This window comes from Penicillium taxi (genome assembly GCF_028828555.1).
Source record: "Penicillium taxi strain IBT 34144 chromosome Unknown utg000004l_segment0_segment0, whole genome shotgun sequence".
Classification (NCBI taxonomy): domain Eukaryota; kingdom Fungi; phylum Ascomycota; class Eurotiomycetes; order Eurotiales; family Aspergillaceae; genus Penicillium; species Penicillium taxi.
In genome coordinates this window covers 1,446,105-1,465,702 of record NW_026643206.1, presented here as the reverse complement: position 1 = coordinate 1,465,702, position 19,598 = coordinate 1,446,105, and the positions used below count along the sequence as shown (strand labels likewise).

The 19,598-nt window shown below is 48.4% G+C and overlaps 8 protein-coding genes across 8 annotated transcripts; 3 read left to right on the top strand and 5 right to left on the bottom strand.

Moving 5' to 3' along the window:
* Positions 1-1,082: 1,082 nt before the first annotated feature.
* Positions 1,083-2,876, bottom strand: erg5 (C-22 sterol desaturase erg5; the record flags this gene model as incomplete). Its single annotated transcript, XM_057208116.1, has 3 exons — positions 1,083-2,367; positions 2,464-2,614; positions 2,723-2,876. The coding sequence occupies 3 exons, from the start codon at positions 2,874-2,876 to the stop codon at positions 1,083-1,085; spliced, it is 1,590 nt and encodes a 529-aa protein (XP_057061890.1).
* Positions 2,877-3,320: 444 nt separating this feature from the next.
* N7495_005464 (signal recognition particle subunit SRP68) lies at positions 3,321-5,257 on the bottom strand (the record flags this gene model as incomplete). Its single annotated transcript, XM_057208115.1, has 3 exons — positions 3,321-3,810; positions 3,874-5,007; positions 5,067-5,257. 3 exons carry the CDS (start codon positions 5,255-5,257, stop codon positions 3,321-3,323), a joined length of 1,815 nt encoding a protein of 604 aa, XP_057061889.1.
* Positions 5,258-5,743: 486 nt separating this feature from the next.
* N7495_005463 (putative translation regulator (Cya5)) lies at positions 5,744-9,481 on the top strand (the record flags this gene model as incomplete). Its single annotated transcript, XM_057208114.1, has 1 exon — positions 5,744-9,481. The coding sequence occupies one exon, from the start codon at positions 5,744-5,746 to the stop codon at positions 9,479-9,481; it is 3,738 nt and encodes a 1,245-aa protein (XP_057061888.1).
* Positions 9,482-9,858: 377 nt separating this feature from the next.
* Positions 9,859-12,841, top strand: N7495_005462 (MCM DNA helicase complex subunit MCM3; the record flags this gene model as incomplete). Its single annotated transcript, XM_057208113.1, has 7 exons — positions 9,859-9,931; positions 9,995-10,013; positions 10,067-10,118; positions 10,176-10,222; positions 10,278-10,383; positions 10,450-10,713; positions 10,775-12,841. The coding sequence occupies 7 exons, from the start codon at positions 9,859-9,861 to the stop codon at positions 12,839-12,841; spliced, it is 2,628 nt and encodes an 875-aa protein (XP_057061887.1).
* A 284-nt stretch (positions 12,842-13,125) lies between these two features.
* On the bottom strand, positions 13,126-13,731 carry N7495_005461 (uncharacterized protein; the record flags this gene model as incomplete). The annotated part of the gene is made up of 1 exon (XM_057208112.1): positions 13,126-13,731. The coding sequence occupies one exon, from the start codon at positions 13,729-13,731 to the stop codon at positions 13,126-13,128; it is 606 nt and encodes a 201-aa protein (XP_057061886.1).
* Positions 13,732-14,573: 842 nt separating this feature from the next.
* Positions 14,574-15,947, bottom strand: N7495_005460 (Spo7-like protein; the record flags this gene model as incomplete). Its single annotated transcript, XM_057208111.1, has 1 exon — positions 14,574-15,947. The coding sequence occupies one exon, from the start codon at positions 15,945-15,947 to the stop codon at positions 14,574-14,576; it is 1,374 nt and encodes a 457-aa protein (XP_057061885.1).
* A 544-nt stretch (positions 15,948-16,491) lies between these two features.
* N7495_005459 (putative alpha/beta hydrolase) lies at positions 16,492-18,243 on the top strand (the record flags this gene model as incomplete). The annotated part of the gene is made up of 2 exons (XM_057208110.1): positions 16,492-16,662; positions 16,729-18,243. 2 exons carry the CDS (start codon positions 16,492-16,494, stop codon positions 18,241-18,243), a joined length of 1,686 nt encoding a protein of 561 aa, XP_057061884.1.
* Positions 18,244-18,516: 273 nt separating this feature from the next.
* On the bottom strand, positions 18,517-19,575 carry N7495_005458 (uncharacterized protein; the record flags this gene model as incomplete). Its single annotated transcript, XM_057208109.1, has 1 exon — positions 18,517-19,575. The coding sequence occupies one exon, from the start codon at positions 19,573-19,575 to the stop codon at positions 18,517-18,519; it is 1,059 nt and encodes a 352-aa protein (XP_057061883.1).
* Positions 19,576-19,598: the final 23 nt, after the last annotated feature.

Sequence of the window (19,598 nt, the reverse complement as noted above, 5' to 3'; positions counted from 1 at the left end):
TTGATTCTGAAGGTGGAATTGCGGAGGTAGAGTTGGAGATGCATTGTGATGTCAGCTCTGTGACCGCCTCCTTAGTTGGGCCAGTTTATTTGTAGATCGTGATTGGATAAAATAACTCCAGGCCCCACTTATATAGCAGCTGCGAACCACTTGGGATATTTGAATATGCTTATTTGGATAATGAAATGTAACATCAGAATCAAGATTATTCAAGCATTTATGTGAGGGCAATGACTTCATGTATCTGTACATGTGGTAGGAGGAGCATCCAGTGCTTAGAACTACGCATTCTATTTTCAACCTTGAAAGGCTCCTTATTATACAGACCATCCATTTAAATTTCTGCTCAGTGGTCGACTAGCTCTTTCGCAGGCCAATGAGACTTACGACATAGATAGAATCATCCATCCGAGGCATCAACGTACATGATTAACCCCTAATCGTGTGGGGGCGTGTCAGACCATGAGGTCTGAGGTCCACTGTCCGCTTTGATCATGCAATGCATGCTATTTCGGTTAGATAAAAGTGTGGAACTCATGGAATGAATAAATAGGAGCCTGTCTGGCTGGAATGTTCTTTTTCACCTACTTGCTACTTGAATCTGTTCTGGTTGCCGTCACATTCCAAGGTTGAACCTTCTAGGAGACCTACTATTCTCACGAATCTACCTAGGTGTTGATTATCTCAATACATATGCCTCAACTCGGCACATATACTAACAAATCAAAAACAAGAAAGTTCAATTAATATTATTCTATGTGAGTCTCGGTGACTCCATTTCCAGAAAGAAGAGGGAAAAGAAAGCCCAGAAAGTTTCTCCCAATATCTTGACAAATAGATACTTTGCTTTGTACAAAATCAGGGGAGAATGGTCTATAGGGGGTTCAGGGGGAGAAATTCTGTGTAATGAACCATGACGGACTATTCTTGAGACCAAGGATGGTATCAAGCCAGATCGAAAGAAAGAGGTGAAACAGCGCCTCCGTCTCCAGGACAGAAAATGCTGTGATGAGTTGGTATGACCGAGCCCTTCTGTACGGATCTTGGTTCCAACTCAGAAATTTTCAAGAGACGTTGGAGAATCAAGCGCGAGGGCGGAAGGTAAGGAGACAGTCATCCTGAGGGAAGATAGTGGCAAACACTTTGATCTCTTCTGACAGAGCAGTGGGGGTGTGCTCCCAGTCCATCTCCATGGAGGCCTTGCCGATCATGGCCGCCAGGGAGAGCTGAGCATAGGTTTGACCCAGGCAATAGTGGGGACCCGTGCCGAAGATCAGCCAGTTCTTGGTCTGCTGCTCGGCAGTACCGGTGATCCAACGGTCCGGGTCAAAGGAGTCGGCATTGGGGTATGCTTCTTCGTCGTGGGCAGCGGGCCACACCGAGGGGATGATCATGGAGCCCTTAGAGACGGTGATCTTATCGGTAATAGGGAAATCCTTCTTGACCAGATATGGCACCATGATGACAGGAGGACGGTAGCGCAAGGTCTCCTTAACAACAGCGCGGGTGTAGGGCAAATTGTCGAGCAGCTCCATGGAGATAGGGACAGAGCGGTCACCGTTACGGACCTTGAGGTTCTCGTCGCGAACTTTGTCAAGAATCTCAGGGCGGTCGGCCATCAGCTGGAAGAGCCATGTGGACGCGGCACTGGTGGCATCCTGGGAGGCAAACAAGAAGGTGAAGATAGTCTGGGCAATTTCATAGTCGGTAAAGTCACGGAGGACCTGAGCAGGCTTCTCGGAGTCGTCAACGGCGACACCACTTGCGATCTTCTCACGGTACTTGGCAGAGTCTTGCTGCGCCTTAACCCAGCCGTCCATGATGCAAAGGACCTCGCCACCAGCAGCCATGCGAGCACGACTCTTTGCAGAGCACTTAGCAAATTCAGCCATGACCATGTCAGCAGCCTTCTTGCCATACCAAGTCTTGGTGTAGGGTAAGATGATGGGGAAGTTGACCAGCTCCAGGGCGGCAGTGATGAGGTAGTAGTCATCCGCGACCTTCTGGACCACCTCGTCGGACATGTAGTAGCCGACAAAGGTACGGCAAGACAATGCAGTCATGAGCTCACGGAAATCAGGCATCCAAGGGGTGGGCTGGTGGTTCAAGGACTCGGACTTCTCTAAGAAGCGCTTGAAGGACTCAGTCAAGACTTCCTCGACGCGGGGAAGGTAAGTGGCCAAAGCTTGACGGGTGAAGAGGCCATTGAGACCTTTGCGGTAATCGACATGCTCCTTGCCATCCAAGAAGACCCAGTTGGTCTTGCCGAGGAGCTTGTGGGCAGCGTCCACGACGCAGGGCTTTACATACGTGGGGGAGTTGAAGATTTTTCGGGACATATCACGACTCGACGCAATGACTACGAACCTACAGCAATTGTTAGTCGAATTTTTTGAAAGATGTGTCTCAATGAACACCATTGTCGAGTCCAATGCTGAAAATGTGTCTGTGGAAGTCACTCACTTGTGGAAGACCGAAACACAGCTGAGTTCGCCGCTGTCCCATTTTGCCTTGTACTCGGTAAACTTGGGGTTGACAGATTCCAGGAATGGGCCCATAAATGGGATCTTGAAGGCTGGACCGATGATATTGCCCTTGAGGTAATTGTATTTGACTGTGGAAAAAAGGGGCATTAACAATTGACTGAATTCCAACAACAATCAAACTAAAAGGACGCAAAACAGGACCAGTCACGACAACTCGAAAGAGAATTTCAACTCACACTGATCATAGATGATGGCGCCGACGAACAGAGTCAACAAAAACTTCCAGATAGTGAGGCCCTCCAGAACCGATCCCAAAAAGCCTGTCGCGACGAAATAAGGCGAGGCTGTCGCGTCCGCAGACGGTGAGACAAAGCTCGTGACGTTGGCCATGATATCCGACAAGGTCACGAAAGAAGGAAACCTTTTTTTCCGAGGAGTGTATAAAAATTCCAGCCAACCTTGAAATTGCTGAGACGAAGAAGTGGAGAGGGGAGAGAAATTACCTAAACTAGTTAGTCAGGGGACGCTGCAGGATTACGGAATACGAAGTACGGATATACGGAGCAGAAAATCTTCATATTTCGTCTTGAAATAATACTTTAGAATCCTCTGGAATTGAGCGTACATCTTAACACAGCGGTTTGATTCTTCGACAATATGCCACTTCTAAACTATATTAAAACGTTTAATAGATTTAGATGAATATAAAGCGGCCAATTTTATGGCCATAGTTAAGGCCGAAACCCATTGAATGCTTTATACAAATTAGGGATCGTTGTAACATGGTAAGAGTCCCATTTTAATTCATATATGGATCTTAGACGCTATGAATGACTACGATCGACCAAATCCAAACCAGCCGCGGGCCTTCTTCTCATCAGGTGTTTGAGCCGGAGCTTGCACCTGAGTCTGAGAAACTGCACCCTTCTCACGAGGGTATTCAATGTAATTCCATGCCACATCTAGGAACAATGGCTTCACTGGTACTGGCTGCATCTGCGGTGGATACGGTACCAGGTTGCTGAGATCAATTTTCGTTTCAAACTGGTGCAGGCGCTCCACGATTGGGCGCTGCGGGGATGAGCTGCGGTCGACATCAAGTCGTTCCAGAGTGACAAGGCCACGGTACTGAGCTTCCAGCCCGCGGAGAGTAGACTGCAGAGTGTTAACTTGTGCCTGTGAGACATCAAGCTGTGGAGGAGCATCGGAACTGCCAGAGGATTGCGAAGTGGCACCACCAGAGAGATCGAGTGCTCGTGCAAAGAGTGCCAGCGCCTCGGTTGGCTTGTCGAGAATGCTGTAAGATCGACCCAGAGCCAGACATCTGAGCACAAAATTATTTAGTCAAAAAGAATGAAAACAAATAAAGACCTTTGACGGGGCTTACCTGAGTGCGCGAAAGTAGTGTCTTTTCGTTTCAAGACCCTGCACAAAGAGGGAATCCGCAGCGACACCTGGCAACTCGAGAATAAAGTCCAAGCTCTGTAGAGTCGAGTCATACAGCACTACTCGTTCACGTAGCTTGCTCAGCTTCTTTCCATTTCCGTTGCCCCCATTGCGCTTAGTATCCTTGCTACTGTTGTTTTGATAGTCGTCCAATGTCAATCCGTCTTGACCGCCACACAAGACACGATTGCGCCCAACTCGCCATCCTACCAGGTTGTAATTGACAGCGGTCCGAGTAATCTGCAGAGCCTGCAGCCTTTTATCACCGGCATCTACACCCTCAACAACAAGATCATCAATTGCGCTTTTTGTTGCATCGACAGCATCCTGGCTGGCAATAATCACGTTGTCATATGCCGCAGCCTGATCCTTTGAGGTGGCAGATTTGCCAGCGCCAGCCAACCAAGCAGTTAAACGAGCCTCTGCCGCCGAGGCTGCAGCCAGAGCTTGAGAAATTGACGCATCTTCAAGTGAAACAGTATGGTTTCTCCAAGTGACGGTTTCAGGTAGCTGTTGCACATCACCCTCGGCGGTTCTTCGTGTTCCGGCTGCTTCTTCCGCGAGGCAGGAGGAGTCAATCTTCTCAACTTCAGATCTAACTTCCGAATCCAACGGGAAGTATTCAATAGCTAACGAAGACGTTGGCTTGGAGCGAGGAAGCTTTATCTGGTAAGCGGCATAGCGCAAACTGGGATCGACGGTCCCCGCAAGAAGGTCTCGAAAGGCATCTTTCTTGACTTTCTGGCCAAGAGCTGTAAAGATTACTCGTGCAATGGCGTAGTGACGAAGACAATGCTCCCACTTTCTCTGTTCCAGACACAAGGCTCCGGATATGGTAGCTAAATAAGCTCGGGCTTCGAGGATATCGATGTCACTTGCCCCCGAGACTGACTGCTCGTGGAGCAGCGAGACCAACTGTTTCGCATATCCAGTTGCCTTGTTCAATCGGGAGATGATGTGTTTTCGAGCGGCGCCAGAGATGCCCTTGGCCGATGGATCTGCAGAGTGTGTCGATTTCATGTGCATAGCGTGTGCCCACGCTCGTTCGGACCCGAGAAGAAGAAGATGCACGTAACTGAAAGGAAAAAAAGACGGGTTAACCTTGCGATAAGATCACATAGAAGAGATACATACGCCACATCTGATCCGACATTCTCAGCAGTCACAGCAGGTTTAGCTGTATACTTGCGACCTTTAGAAGTAGCCTGCCCAAGCTTCTTGTGAAGTTTGTGTAGTTTTCGAGTGGCGTGTGCACGGTAGGCATTGTAGTCTCCTACGGATATCACCTCCTCTCGCTCATTAAAGATGTAATCAGTAATCTCCATTTTATTCAAGAGGAATGGGGACAAGAAATTGAGGAGATGTGGAGTTATCGGTTTGGTGGGCTGCGATGAAGGCGGTGCGCTGCTTCGGCCAAACGAATTGCCCGGCTGGCGGCAATTTCACCTCCGAACCTTTGTCTTGAGCCGTAAGCTTCATAATTGTTTTGTGGCACGATTTCTATATCTGCTGCTTCAAAACTTTCGTCTATCTTGAGAAGTCCTGCAATTGAAAAAATTACTGCAAATCAATTATTCGAACTTGATTTGTTTTCCACGCTCAATTCGTCTTTTTGTCTCTTCGGTACGATATGGCACCACCCCCAAACAACCTCGTTTGAACTCTACCATCAGCAAAAAAAAAAAAAAAACGATTCGGCATCCCAGTCACTAACTTCCATTTGTAGCTCTGGGCCCCTGGGCACGAAACAATGCGTTTAATTTATTGTCTCTGGTGATCTCAGTGTTTCCACTCGCGACAATCCGGGGGTGATGCTCGAACGAGCGGCCAGTCGCCTTGAGACCGCAGGTCGGCGTTTCCTTCGAGATTCCAATGGCGCTATTCGAACCAGGAGAACACTGTCTCGTCATTTTTGGAAGCACAATGGAAGCGGAGGAGATGCTGACCGCTGGTATCTCGCCCTTGTTCAACCGCCGCCAGGATCCTCTACATATCCTGCCTCCGAACAGTCGCTCGGTAGCAAAATGAGCAACGATGCAGTCCTACCATTTTTAGATTTTCTATACCCACGAGAAACCCAAGAATACGCGAACTTGCGGCTACCCAGTTCTCCGAAGCGGCTGGGACTGCGCCGGAGAAAAAGAACGCTCAACAGCTTTCAAAGGACCTACACATCAGAAACCTCAAATATTCATCGAAACTCTGTCAATAACCCAGAGCAACTATGGGAACTGAAAGAAACAGACGAAACAGGCGAAACAGAAGCATCTGTTCAAGCGGAAAAAGACCTTTTCGAGCTCTTGCAAACAACAGAAAGAACGGATATATTGTTTGACAAGGCTTGGGTACTCTACCTTGCGGCTTATAGACCCTCAGGAGCTCGCTCAGCATTGATTGAATATTTGAAAAGTTCTCAACAAACTGTGGACCGAGACCGAGCCTGGGAGCTGTTCGAAAATCTTGCACCTGAGAGCCGTTCCGAGCAGGATTTCCTTAACATTACCATCTCTCAGCTTTCTTGCAAGAAACCCTCAAAACTGAACATTATCTGTGAACAAGCAGTTTCTAGAGGGGTTGGCAACGTTTGTTGCCAGTTATCGTTTGTATACTATGTAAATCACCACGATTGGGTGAACGCCCAGGAAATCTGGGACTTGAGGAGGTCGCCTGAACAGCCAGATCGTTGGCAAAACTCGCGAAAACCACCTCCGAAAATCTTTATCACCAATCTTGATGAACTGGAGATCTGCGACGATGCACTTTCATTGGGAGACTTCTTATCAAATCAGCCCGATAATGCTTCCCTTCGCAAGCTTGCATACCATTTCATTAATCGAATCGCCAGTTCACTCAATATTTTGGAAATGACCTCGTTAGAGATTTTACTTCAGCTTTTGGATCAGTACCAAGAACTGCACATCCTGGAGCCCCGACATTATTTTGCAATGATTGAATCCCTGCAATCAACTTCAAGGTCATCGTTGGCTCGGTCGTTCGTGATCTACCGTCATATGCGTCGACTGGAACCCGATTTGAAACCGAGCGAGAAATTTTTCGATGAGCAGTTGCAAAAGCTCAAGGCTTTCAACATGACTGACAGCGTCCGCTTCTTCCTCGACGAATGCACATTTTTTCATCAGCGACCCTCCAGCGAGCAGTTTAGAGTCGCCATGATCATATTCTCCAGGGCTGGAGATGTGGAGCAAACCAATCTTCTCTTCGAGAAGTTCATTGCGCGTTATGGAACTCCAAAAAATCCCAAGTTGATAACTCCACTCCTTCATGCTCATGCCCGCAATGATGATCTCCCTGGGACCATCGAATTGTTCAAAAGAATATCGGAGGAATTTCACCTCAAACCCATAACAGAATGTTGGAACATCCTCATTGCAGCATATATGTCCCGGAACGATTTGACTGGTGCTTTTTCAACCTATTCACGGATGCTCAAAGCCGGAGTGAATCCCAATTCCGCTACAATCACCACGCTTATGGGAACTTCTGCCAGTCGAGGTGATGTGGAAAGTGTTCAGCGTTTGTTGATAGAGGCCCGAGAACAGGGAGTGTCTGTAACTATGGATATGCTCCAACCGATTGTCCATGTCTACTTCATTAATGGTCGATTGGACCTTGCCGAACGGTTCTGTTACACATGCATGAAATTCAACATCAAAGGCTCTCCAATGCGCACGTTGAATTCTCTTCTAATGCAATATGCATTTAAAGTTGACTATACGTCTTTTTATCGGGTACTTGAGCACATGAAAAATGCGGGACTGGAAGCAGATGGAACAACGTATGCGGCTATCATGCTTAATATGGTTTTGTCAGACAGACCAGACATGGCACGCCAGACTCTCCGGCGTCTCCACAGGAGACACACCATGCAAGCCACGGAATTTCATTATGCTATCATTTTGCTTGGTTATCTCAAGATTGGTAATCTCGAAATGGTGCATATCATCTTCCACGAGCTTAGTGAGCGATTTAGCGGGTCAAGAATGCTGTCAGATATCATGAAGCTTAGTCCCGAGCTTCAGCAGGACCCAGCGACCTCGCAAAAGCGCACTACCAGGCTCGCAGAAAAGTCACTACTGAATATCATTTCACAGTTTGACATCACCACTGTGGCAAGCAAGTTTGTATCCTCCAATTCTCGACAAGAGGCTCTTAGCAAATCTTTCAATGTTTGGGACGTCGAAAATCTCATCAAGGAACATGGCGATAAAGGAGCGATTGAACAGGCCATCTCCGTCTTTGACCAGTATGTCTCCGGTCAGTCATCTGTCGCCTCGTCAGGTAGCTCTTATTATGATAATGTGCCTATTCGTCTTATCGTCGCTATGATGATGGCTCACTCTAAAGCCGGACAGTTCGAAAAAGTGGAAGAATTCTGGCAACTTACACTATCGAGGACAATTAAGATGGCCATTCCAATCGATGTTGACGAGCTCCTTAAACAAGCTGATGCAGATAATGATACTGGTCTGGCCTCTCTACCTGTCACTCTGAATTCTCCACAAAGAGAGCCCAAGATTCTCCCATCACAACGCTTCTACATGTCCCGACCTCTGTCTATCTATATGCGGACATTAGCGTCTCGAAATGAACTGCAGAAAATCTCCGAAGTGGTGCATGAAATCGAGGCCGCAGGTTTTGCCCTGTCAACTTTCAATCGGGCAACTTGGGTGCAGGTTCTGTCAGATTCTGATCGATTAGCCGATATAAAGCATGCCCTCCGAATGTTCGAAGAAGTCTTCATGCCTAATTTCCCCGGTTGGGACCGACTGAAGACTGGCCAAGGCTTGAAACCCCAGGGTGTTCCGCGGAGCGTGTACATGTTGGAAGACATTCGCAAACCCGAGCAGTCCAAGCATTTCCTCGGAAAAACTGCAAATAGGTACTGGAGCAACATTGCACCTGGGTTTATGCAGCCCACCTACGTCACTGTGATACATATTGCAGCGGCATTGAACAGAATTCGCGAAAGATCTATTTTGACTGGCAGTGATGAACTGCAGAGGCTTTATGATGTCGCACCACTGACGATGGATGTGATTGCCCAGCTGCCATACATGCGCGAGAAGGTTCAGGGTGTGCTCCTTCGTCAACGCTCTGATCAGTCTGAATATAAAAAGCGGCGGCGACGGATCACCAAGATTGGTCTTGCACGCGAAGGCATTCTTGGTCGCAGGGTCGACACTACGCTTGATCATGATCTGCCCATCAAGTCTGATTTGGAGGACACTCTTGCCCCCGCCGATATCATTGACATGCAGAGGGAAATTCGCCTTGACCGCAAACTGCGTACCCAACGCAACCCACAGGCCTCATCAGAGGTTGGATACTTTGAACAGACATCGACTCGCAAAGTCTACATGCCTCCTGCTCAGAAGATTGTTTATTCAAGCCGCATCACTCAACGTGAGCGAGTAAAACGCTCTGAGAGAAAACGGCAACTGATGTTGACCGAAGGGGAAGAAGATGAATCGACCACACAGCCCGCTGAACCACCCACAGAAGGAAGTCTTCATGAAAGGCATTCTTGAACCATGTATCCATATTGCTTGTTTCTTTTTGTTTTTGCTTTCTGTTCACTTTGAACCCTGTATATCCTGTCCTGTCCATGTAACATACTATGTAAAATATCTTTTCGATTGATCTACATGTAATGAATCTTCCAGGTTATTTCACCCCTCAACTACTGAATACAACCTAGGTAGTTGAAATCCATCTTCATTGTAGATTGTACAAGTCTGGACTAAGAGAGGGTAGGGTGGAGTAGTATGGATAGGGCTAAAGTGGTTTTTTCATTTACGCGACGCGACGTGTTATACGCGTCTTAATCTTCGGATCGCGCTTATCCCCACCTCAAGACCTTTCTTCCTCTCTTCCCAACCACCACTACCAAACACAACCCCCAACCATGGATGGCTTTCAGCTACGAGATGAGGTCTCAAAGGATCGTGTGCGCGCTGCAACTGAATTTCTTGATCCTCGTAAGTCGTTCTATAATGCTCAAGAGCGTTCCAAGTTTAAGCTAACAAACTTTTTATTATCAGAAAATGCGAACGCACGCAGGTTTGTGATATCAGAATATCTTCAATCCTGCAATTTCTGACTCTATAAAACAGCTTTCGAGCAGACATTTTGGTGATGCTCAATCGAGGTCTGCGACGACTGACCGTACGTGGATTTATCCCCTGAAAAAAAAATGGGAAAAGGTTGCTAATGTTCCTGCAGGTCAGCCTTGACGAAATCCGAGCACACAACCGCGAACTAGCAGAAGGGTAAATTAGTCTCATTCTCTTATCTCAATTTCATAAACTAATTGTTCTCCTCTAGTCTTCTGACGTCCCCTTTCGACTACTCACAAGCCTTCGACCAAGCCCTGAAGGACGTGGTTAAGGCCTTGCCAAACCGTCCCATAAAAGAACAAGCGAGCGAAACCGTGCGTATTCCGATCGACGTGACATTATTCACTGTGAATTGGAGCTGATTGAAGTCATTGCGGTAGAACTACTATTGCGCTTATGTTGGAGCCTTCGGAGAATTTTCCTGCAATCCTCGCACACTTGGATCCGATCAATTGAATCGGATGGTCTCCCTCGAGGGAATTGTCACAAAGTGCTCTCTGGTCCGACCGAAGGTTATTCAAAGTGTTCACTACTGCGAGGCAAATGGAAATTTTCACTCAAGACGGTATCGTGACCAGACTATGACTGCGAGCGGTGCCACAAGTTTGAATGTTTACCCCCAGCAAGATGATGAGGGAAGACCAGTAAGCAAGGCCCTTTAATCGCAATATAGAAAACCGCAGTCTGATATTGATTTTCTTTTAGCTTATCACCGAATATGGCTACTCGACGTTTTTGGACCATCAATCAATTTCCATACAGGAAATGCCCGAACGAGCACCGGCCGGCCAGCTACCCCGAAGTGTTGATGTCATTCTTGATGATGATCTTGTCGACAAGGCTAAACCTGGAGATAGAATTCAGCTAGTGGGTATCTATCGCACACTAGGAAGTCGTAATGCAGGCTCTGGCTCATCGACATTCCGCACCCTTGTGATGGCCAACAATATAATCCAACTTTCTTCAAAGAGTGGCGGTGGCATTGCACAGGCTACTATCACGGATACAGATATTCGAAACATCAACAAGATCGCCAAGAAGAAGAATGTCTTCGAGTTGCTATCGCAATCGCTCGCACCCAGTATTCACGGCCACGATCAAATCAAAAAAGCTATTCTGCTTATGCTGCTCGGTGGAATGGAAAAGAACCTGGAGAATGGTACCCATCTTCGTGGTGATATCAATATCTTGATGGTTGGTGATCCATCCACGGCCAAGTCTCAGTTGCTTCGCTTCGTGTTGAATACTGCTCCTCTAGCCATCGCCACCACTGGTCGAGGTTCCTCAGGTGTTGGTCTGACTGCGGCTGTAACCACGGATAAAGAGACCGGCGAGCGTCGATTGGAGGCCGGTGCAATGGTTCTAGGTGACCGTGGTGTGGTCTGTATTGATGAGTTCGACAAGATGAGTGATGTGGATCGTGTCGCCATTCATGAAGTCATGGAGCAGCAAACAGTCACTATTGCCAAGGCTGGAATTCATACCAGTTTGAACGCCCGATGCAGTGTCCTCGCGGCTGCCAATCCCGTGTACGGACAATATGACCCTCACAAGGACCCACATAAAAACATCGCTCTGCCTGATTCTCTTCTTTCCCGTTTCGATCTGCTTTTCGTCGTGACAGATGACATTGAAGATGCTAGAGATCGTACCATATCAGAACACGTTCTGCGTATGCATCGATACCGCCAACCCGGAACTGAGGAGGGTGCCCCCGTCCGAGAGCAGCTCAACCAGACACTGGGCGTGGGTATTGAAGATACCGGTGACTCCAACCAGCCTACAGATGTGTTTGAAAAGTTCAACGTTATGCTTCACGGTGGCATGGTCAATACTGGTCGAAACCGCGGCAAGAACGTGGAAATCATCAGCATTCCCTTCATCAAGAAGTATATACAGTACGCCAAGTCGCGAGTCAAGCCAGTCCTGACCAAGGGTGCTGCCGACCACATTATCGTCTCATACTCTGCTCTACGAAATGAAGAAATTATGGGTAGTAAGCGTCGTACTGCACCCATCACCCCTCGTACCCTCGAAACTCTGATCCGTCTGTCTACTGCGCATGCCAAGGCCCGGTTGTCGAACCGAGTTGATGAAAAAGATGCCAAGCACGCCGAAGCTATTCTGCGCTTCGCCATGTTCAAAGAAATAGTTGAGGTCGAGCGTCATAAGAGACGTAAGCCCAATACCTTCGATTCAGACTCAGACGATGAAAGTGAGCCCGATCTTGAAAGTGACGATGGTGATAATGGTGGTGACGATTCCACATTCCGTGGACATTCGAGTGCCACACCAGGACGGAGGGGCACAAGGTCTCATGGTGCTGCCAGCCTTGCCCCGGAGGATGAAAGTCTCTACTCATCCGGTAGCCCGCGTGCCTCACGCACACGGACCAGTCAGACCACCCGTACGCAGACTCAGAGCGAGTCTCAGATGTCTATGGCATCTTCTCAGCCTGCATCTCAGCTTGTGCAGTCCCAGACCGACGACTCGCAGTCCACTGTCTCATCGGTCCAACCTATCACTCCCGCCCGCTTGACAGTTTTCCGTCAGGCCCTGGGTCCTCTTATGGGCACTCAGCTCTTTTCGGGTAGCGATATGGTCAATGTCAACGTTCTGATCGAGGCAGTCAATGCAGCTATTCGCTCAGCACCAACCCTCGGTGCTGCGCACATCTTTTCACAGCCCGAGGCTTTCCAGGCTCTCAATGTAATGAACGACGAGAATCTGCTAATGTTCCTCGAGGACGACGACAATGTCTACCGTATCTAATCTTTCTCATATCGAGAAATGTCGGGCTTTTCTTTTCTGTCCTGTTTTTGAGATTGCTTCCAAGTCATTGCATTGGGATGATATCACAGTTCTATTTTGGTATATGGAGTATTAGGGGGTACCACGGAGTCATTAGATTGAGGGATCGTTATGACATTTCTTCAAGAATATTATATCCATGAACATTGTACAATGAAAGACATCAAAATATTCAAGATTAAGCTATCTGCTTTAAAAGTCCTGATTAGATACCCAAAGTTCAATCAAACCAATCCTGAGTGAGCTTAGTTCTCACCACCAATCCAATGTGTCAACAAGATCGCATCACGACCAGTCCAAGAAACAACATTGTCAGCAGCACCGTCAACTTGACGTCTAAACCCATAACGCAATATAGCACCAATCTTCGCAGCCGCCTCTGCTATCGCGCGGACTCTAGTCCGTTCTTCGACATCTTGAATGCCAGCATCAAGCCAAAACTGATCCCAGAAGATAGCGAGAAACCACATCTTGCACGAGTAGTCTCTCCAGACTTTAGTATCCATATAGCCCGTTGTCAAGAAGAGAATGTCAAGATCCATTCCAAACGGAAGAACCTTAGCAAGAGACCAGTCTACAATGCTCGCCAGCTCGGGCGTATGTTGGCCAATGCGAACGCTAGTTAAAGAGAGGTTGCCATTCGTGAGGACTTGGGGATAATCAGGATTGAAAAGTGCTGGGCAAAGGCTGTATAGCTCTTTCATGGTTGACTTTGGTAGGATTCGTGGCGTTGCGCCCTCGAACTGGCGTAATTGGTGTCTGATGCCAGCTAGTCGGATGGGAATGAGTTCTGGGGGATAGACAGGCTGCGAGCAAGACCATGACCGCGCAAAGTATCTGATAGCATCCATTAGCTGGGATGCGCAGTACATACAAATGTAAAAAGACAGACCTTGCTAGATCCTTCATGAACAACCCTTGCCTTTCCTTGTGGCTGTTGGATAACTTAACCCGACAGCAAAGAGTACTGAGGAGAGAGACATTTGGCTGACATGGCTTAAGGTAGATACTCAGCTGGGGATCAGAATCTTCCATCTTGCTGTGAAATATGGGCTTTGATGCTAAGTCTCTAAAGGTTTCCATTGCTAGTTCGACTATCCAATCGACTGGTTTAGCATTTTGTTCACAGAAGGTCACGATGCAATTGGTGTAAGATGAAGCACAGCCACTGCAAATAACAGAGTAGACCATTGCACTTGCACTATAGACTGGCTGGACCACTGAAGCGCTGGCAATAGTCCTTGCGAGTTCATTACATCGTGTTGGGTTGGATGGGGAATTGCGGTTGTCGAAAAAGTCATACTGGGCCATTTGGACCCAGTTCATGTCAACCATGATTATACTGTAGATAGTTCAGGTTAAGATAGTTTGGATGTTGCCGTATTTTGAAGTAATTGAGGTTGGGAGGAGAGTTGTAGCCATCCGTATTGAAGGTTCTTTCATTGCCTTCAGGCTCCTCTTTGTCTGCTTGTAAAGACGAGTTTCAGTCAAGGAATTCTCCCCTGCTCTCTTCCACTTCTTTCATGTCGATTGACCCCTATACTGAATGAATCACACCCAGTGGCAATGGTTCTAGATATAAGTTTGTGGAATCATAGTAGGAGGTGCTTTCAAATGTATATTAATTACGGATTACCAATATCTATGCCTATGATAGCGATATGAACAGAAGGAGAGGTGAGATGTATAATATCTAAACAGCAGGACCTGGCTCGAGTACAGGTGCAGGTGTGTTGTCATTTTCTCTCCCGGTCATCTCAGTCATAGGCAAAACACCAGAATCATCAGATGAAAAAGACGATGTCCTTACACCTTCACGGATTGAAGATGGTGCCAGAGGTGACAAACCACGACGCAGACTCTTGGAGCCCTTTCTTTTTCGTTGAGGGCTTGATTCTTGACCCGAAACAGAGGGAGTAAGGCTGCCACGTCGGGGACGACCTGTGGTAGAGGAGCGGGAGGGTGGTCGGTCATCATTGTCCATGGGAGTTGAACTGCGAGATGAAGTTCGGGAGTGAGATGATTCAGAGCGGGTGCCACGGCGGGCAGAAGATGGTCGAAGCTCTTGGCTTGGCCTAGAGGAGATGGATGGTTGATGGAGATGGGACCGGAGTTTTGGCTCTGAATCATGGGATCGGTGCAAATTCGCTGCCATAATGCGGTGACGCTGTGAAGAGCGCCACAAGCCAAGACGCCAAAGCCAGCCGCCTTCTGTCTGGGCGATATGGCGTTCGCGCTCGCGAATCTTTTGACGTAGCTGAGTTCGACGCTCGTTCTCTTTCTCCCAAAAATCGGTACGGTAGTCATCCCAGTTTTCACGAAACCCAGATGAGAAGGATTTGGGAAGTAGCAGCAAGCGGATGTAGTCGCCGCCGCAACTAAGGTCTTCTTCAATCAGACCTGATTCCATACCACCACTGTTGTGATACTGTTGGTAATGCTGACGATGACCCGAACGCTTCTCAGACGGGTGACGCTCGACGAAGTGGAAGTTTCCTGTAGGGGAGGGGAAGAAGGGTAGGTAAAATGGGAACAAGAAGGACAGGTAGGATAACAGCTCCCTCCACCAGGGCCCCCGGATCACGATGATCTTGGTATTCATAGTGCGCAGGCCGCGATTGGCGAGTGCCAGCCAGCGCCGGGGCCAACGGATTCCACGCTCCCACTGTCCCGTCCCCCAGACCAGCAATGCCGTCACAACCCCACCAAGCAGAGCTACCTTTTCTCCCATCTCCACGACCCAATATACTGAACCACCAACACCTCGGCCATCCTCTCGAGGACGGAGAAAGAGAGCATATGCAAAGTAGGCAATCCAAGCTGCGAGAAGCACTAGGAAGAACGTGTTTTGGCGGCGGCGTTCGCGGAGCGCTAGGTACTGCGACCGTAGCGAAGCTTCAAGGATTAAGAGATTCAAGTAAATTTGGGGCGGAGACGAAGGTAGTGAAGCCAGTGGGTCTGAAGTTGGGGGATTTGGTGGCGATGAAGAGCGACGAGGTGATGAATATGTGGGAGCAGCTTCGGGCATCGGAGCACCCTTGACGATCTGCTCCAAAGATGCCGGCATGTTGGAAGGATCAAAAAGAGATAAAAGAGTTTACAAAACACACAGAATCAACGGCCGTTGCGGCCCAGTCCGGTTATCATGGTGAAGAAGAGGAAAAGAGGGAATCAGGAACCAAGGGGAATAAGCAGTAGATCAGGATCGCTACATCATATCTTGGGACCTTTCCGCCTTCCCCAACTATACATCTTCTTCCCAACAAGATTGTCTCTTTCTTATCACTTCGACCTGTCATTGTTTCCAATCTCTTCTATTTTTCTGACTTCGATCCTTCTCCACCTGGCTTGAACCGTAAATTACGGATGCGCCTGATTGTCGGACGGGGTTAAGCGGCGTGGCTTGTCTCCGAATCGCCTTTTGAGTCTTTTTAATTCCGTGGCCCATGGTTTTCTCTCAACTTATCCCTGCGACAGAAAATACCCATATATATACATTATATATTGTTAACTCATTTCGTCTCTGCTCACATACACCGCGACGCTGTGCTACCCCTCCACGCTCTGTCGCATTTTCCACCATATCTCTTGGTTACCGCCAGTCTCCCTCCATGGCGTCGGAAACGATGAATACATCCGATGCGGACGCCCGCAGTCATAGCGGACGCAGTTCCCCTACTAATGGCCGCGAGAGCACTCCGTTTGCTGCCAACACCGCTGCTGGGGCGGCCGCTGCTGCCTCATTTTTTCCGTTGGGGTACCGCGAAGGCTTCAGCCAATGGGTAAGTGGGGTCTATACTGTCAATACTGTTTCCCCAACTCATAACCAACGTTTTGTCGTCCTGTAGTGGGCTCGTCTACCTGCTGCTGCTGCCGAGCACAAAGTCCTTTCATACCTTCCTTACCTGCATCACCAACCCCCAACACATCTCCAAACCGGCAACACAGCAGACTTCCCCGATGAAAATACCCCAGCCAGTTTGCGGTCTGCAGATCACGACCAGAAAGCGGATATCTCAACCAACTCTAGTGATGATCCCTACGGCCCTCGTCGCTGGCGCTCCAGCATGGTCGAGTTGAGCGGAAAAGACCGGGCTCTCAACGAATTTTCGGTGGAAAGAGTGGGCGAGGAAGCTGATCAGCATCTGGTCATGCTTCATGGCTATGGCGCAGGTCTTGGTTTTTTCTATAAGAATTTCGAGCCACTCAGCCGGTTGAAAGGTTGGCAGCTTCATGCCCTGGATATGCTGGGTATGGGTCGCAGTACACGGCCTGCTTTCAAAATCAAGGCGAAGGACCGAGAGGAAGCTATTAGAGAGGCAGAGGCATGGTTCATAGATGCGCTGGAAGAATGGCGTGTCAAACGTAAGATTGACCGATTTACTTTGCTTGGTCACAGCTTGGGTGGTTACATGGCTGTCGCATATGCGCTCAAGTATCCTGGTCACCTCAACAAACTTATCCTCGCATCTCCAGTGGGTATTCCTGAGGACCCATATGCGGTGACTTCGGGAGTTTCTGAGCCGACAGAGTCTACACTTCCCAGTGAACTCACCCAAGATCAAATCGACATTACTACGCCAAAAACTCACGACGGGAGCTTCATCACTGGACGAGATCCTGCAGTTTCCACATCCAACGAACCACCACGTCGGAAAATCCCCAAATGGTTCGCCTATTTGTGGGACCAGAACATCTCCCCCTTTAGTCTGGTACGGTGGGCAGGCCCTCTTGGCCCCCGGTTGGTGTCTGGGTGGACTTCGCGCCGCTTCTCCCATCTCCCCACTGACGAAGCCAAAGCTCTTCACGACTACTCGTACTCTATCTTTAGTATGCGTGGCAGCGGTGAGTACGCCTTGGCCTACATTCTCGCTCCCGGTGCATTTGCCCGCAGCCCTCTTATCCACCGTGTTACTGGCATCGGTCGTCAGATGATCCAGCCTGGCAGTCCGCTGTCCAATCCTGCCACTGAAGCGGCCTCCAAGTCCTGCTCGATTTTCTCCAAGTCAACCACTTCCGGTGTAGCTACTTCTGAAGATGCTACCATCCCAACTACAACCCCTTCATCTGATATTTCAGAAGCACCGCGTCGTGAAAACGGTCTCCCCGTCATCTTCATGTATGGTGACCATGATTGGATGGATGTAACGGGTGGCCACGCTGCTGTTAAACTCATGGAAAAAGAAAAGCAACAGGTTTTGGCCAATGCCAAGCCTGAAGAGCGACAGAATGATCAAGGCTCAGCAAAGGTTGTCGTCATCAAGAGAGCAGGACATCACCTCTATCTTGACGGATGGCAAGAGTTCAACCAAGTCATCCTCTCTGAAATGGAGGATGTTAATCGGCGCGAGAGGGCGTCGTAGAATTGAGACAATACATTTTCAGTGTGACCACTGGCGGCTATCATGCACTAGTTCTACACTGGAACATACACAGTGACCTATGGGCGAACCGGGATATTCCATTCCCTCCGCGTAGTTTTTTTCAACCCGTGGACGCCAAACAGATGGCGTGGGGCTGTTCAACTGCTAAAATTTTAATACGGTGTACATACTTCTCACATGGATGCTAGACATAGATCGGAGAGGCTTCAATTCATAATGATATCTCATGCGTAAAACTCATTGTATATCAAATTATCTAGTCCGCTCATGATTGTCAACATCTTTGTAATGCGGCCCAGAAATACTGCTTCGTCGACTCCGCACACTAGTAAAGTAATGAGCCATCAGGCGTGTTATCTGCAGAGGCGACGCATCACGGTCTTCGTTAGATGTAGCCGTGTCTGGTGTTGTGCACGGGCTTGAACTAGGGCTTTCTACTGCAAACAGAGCAGAATCAGGGTGAGCAAAGTATCCACTGTTACTGCCATTGCCAAAGCTTGAGCTCACTCCATCTAAAGAGCAACTCATATGTGAATTATACTGGGATGGACACAAATTCTGTGCATGTGGACGAGTTTGGGCTTGTGATTGCGGCTGTGGAGTTATGAACGGAGCGCGAAAAGCCACCGGTGATGTCGGGTGACTTAGACCTTTGCAATCCGGTCTATTTGATACAGCGATAGAGAGACTGGGACTAGTACCCTGGTTGTTGGTGTTGAGAGAAGAGGTAGTATGAGAACGGTGGTGATGTTTATGAGGAGTCTGGGTATGATAGACATGCGAAGACGTGGGGGTCAGATCATGAAATCTGAAGTTGTGAAGAGATTCCACATTTTCTGGATTATTAGAGCCGCCGATGGTCACTACTTGAGAGGGTAGTTCCAGACGCTGGTTCAAGGACAACCAAGCATGGTCGTCATCATCAATATTGGTGCTATAGACCGACGATGTCGATGTAGAGCGCGAATCTCTACCACGTAGAGATTTGGTCCCACGGAGTTCTGGTCTAGAAGCGTTGGTATATGGGCGCCAGCCGCCTACGCCTTCAAAATCCCTCCTCTCATTGACGCTGACAGGAAGATCGTGCGCTTCAACCATGCTGCGTGCATAAATCTTCTTCTTCCTCTTTTTATCATCGTGATGTCCATTGATACCCCATGATGCTAACAGGTCGTTCCCTCTTACTGGTTGAGTCTGGGCATGCGCTGAGTTTCGTCGGGAGTTTCCAGTAGCTGGTGTGTTGGGCTTTGATGGAGTGAAAACCAGAAATGAAGATGTAATAACTGGAAGTGTGAAGAAGCTGACAACCATGTCATAGAATACTCCGATGTAGA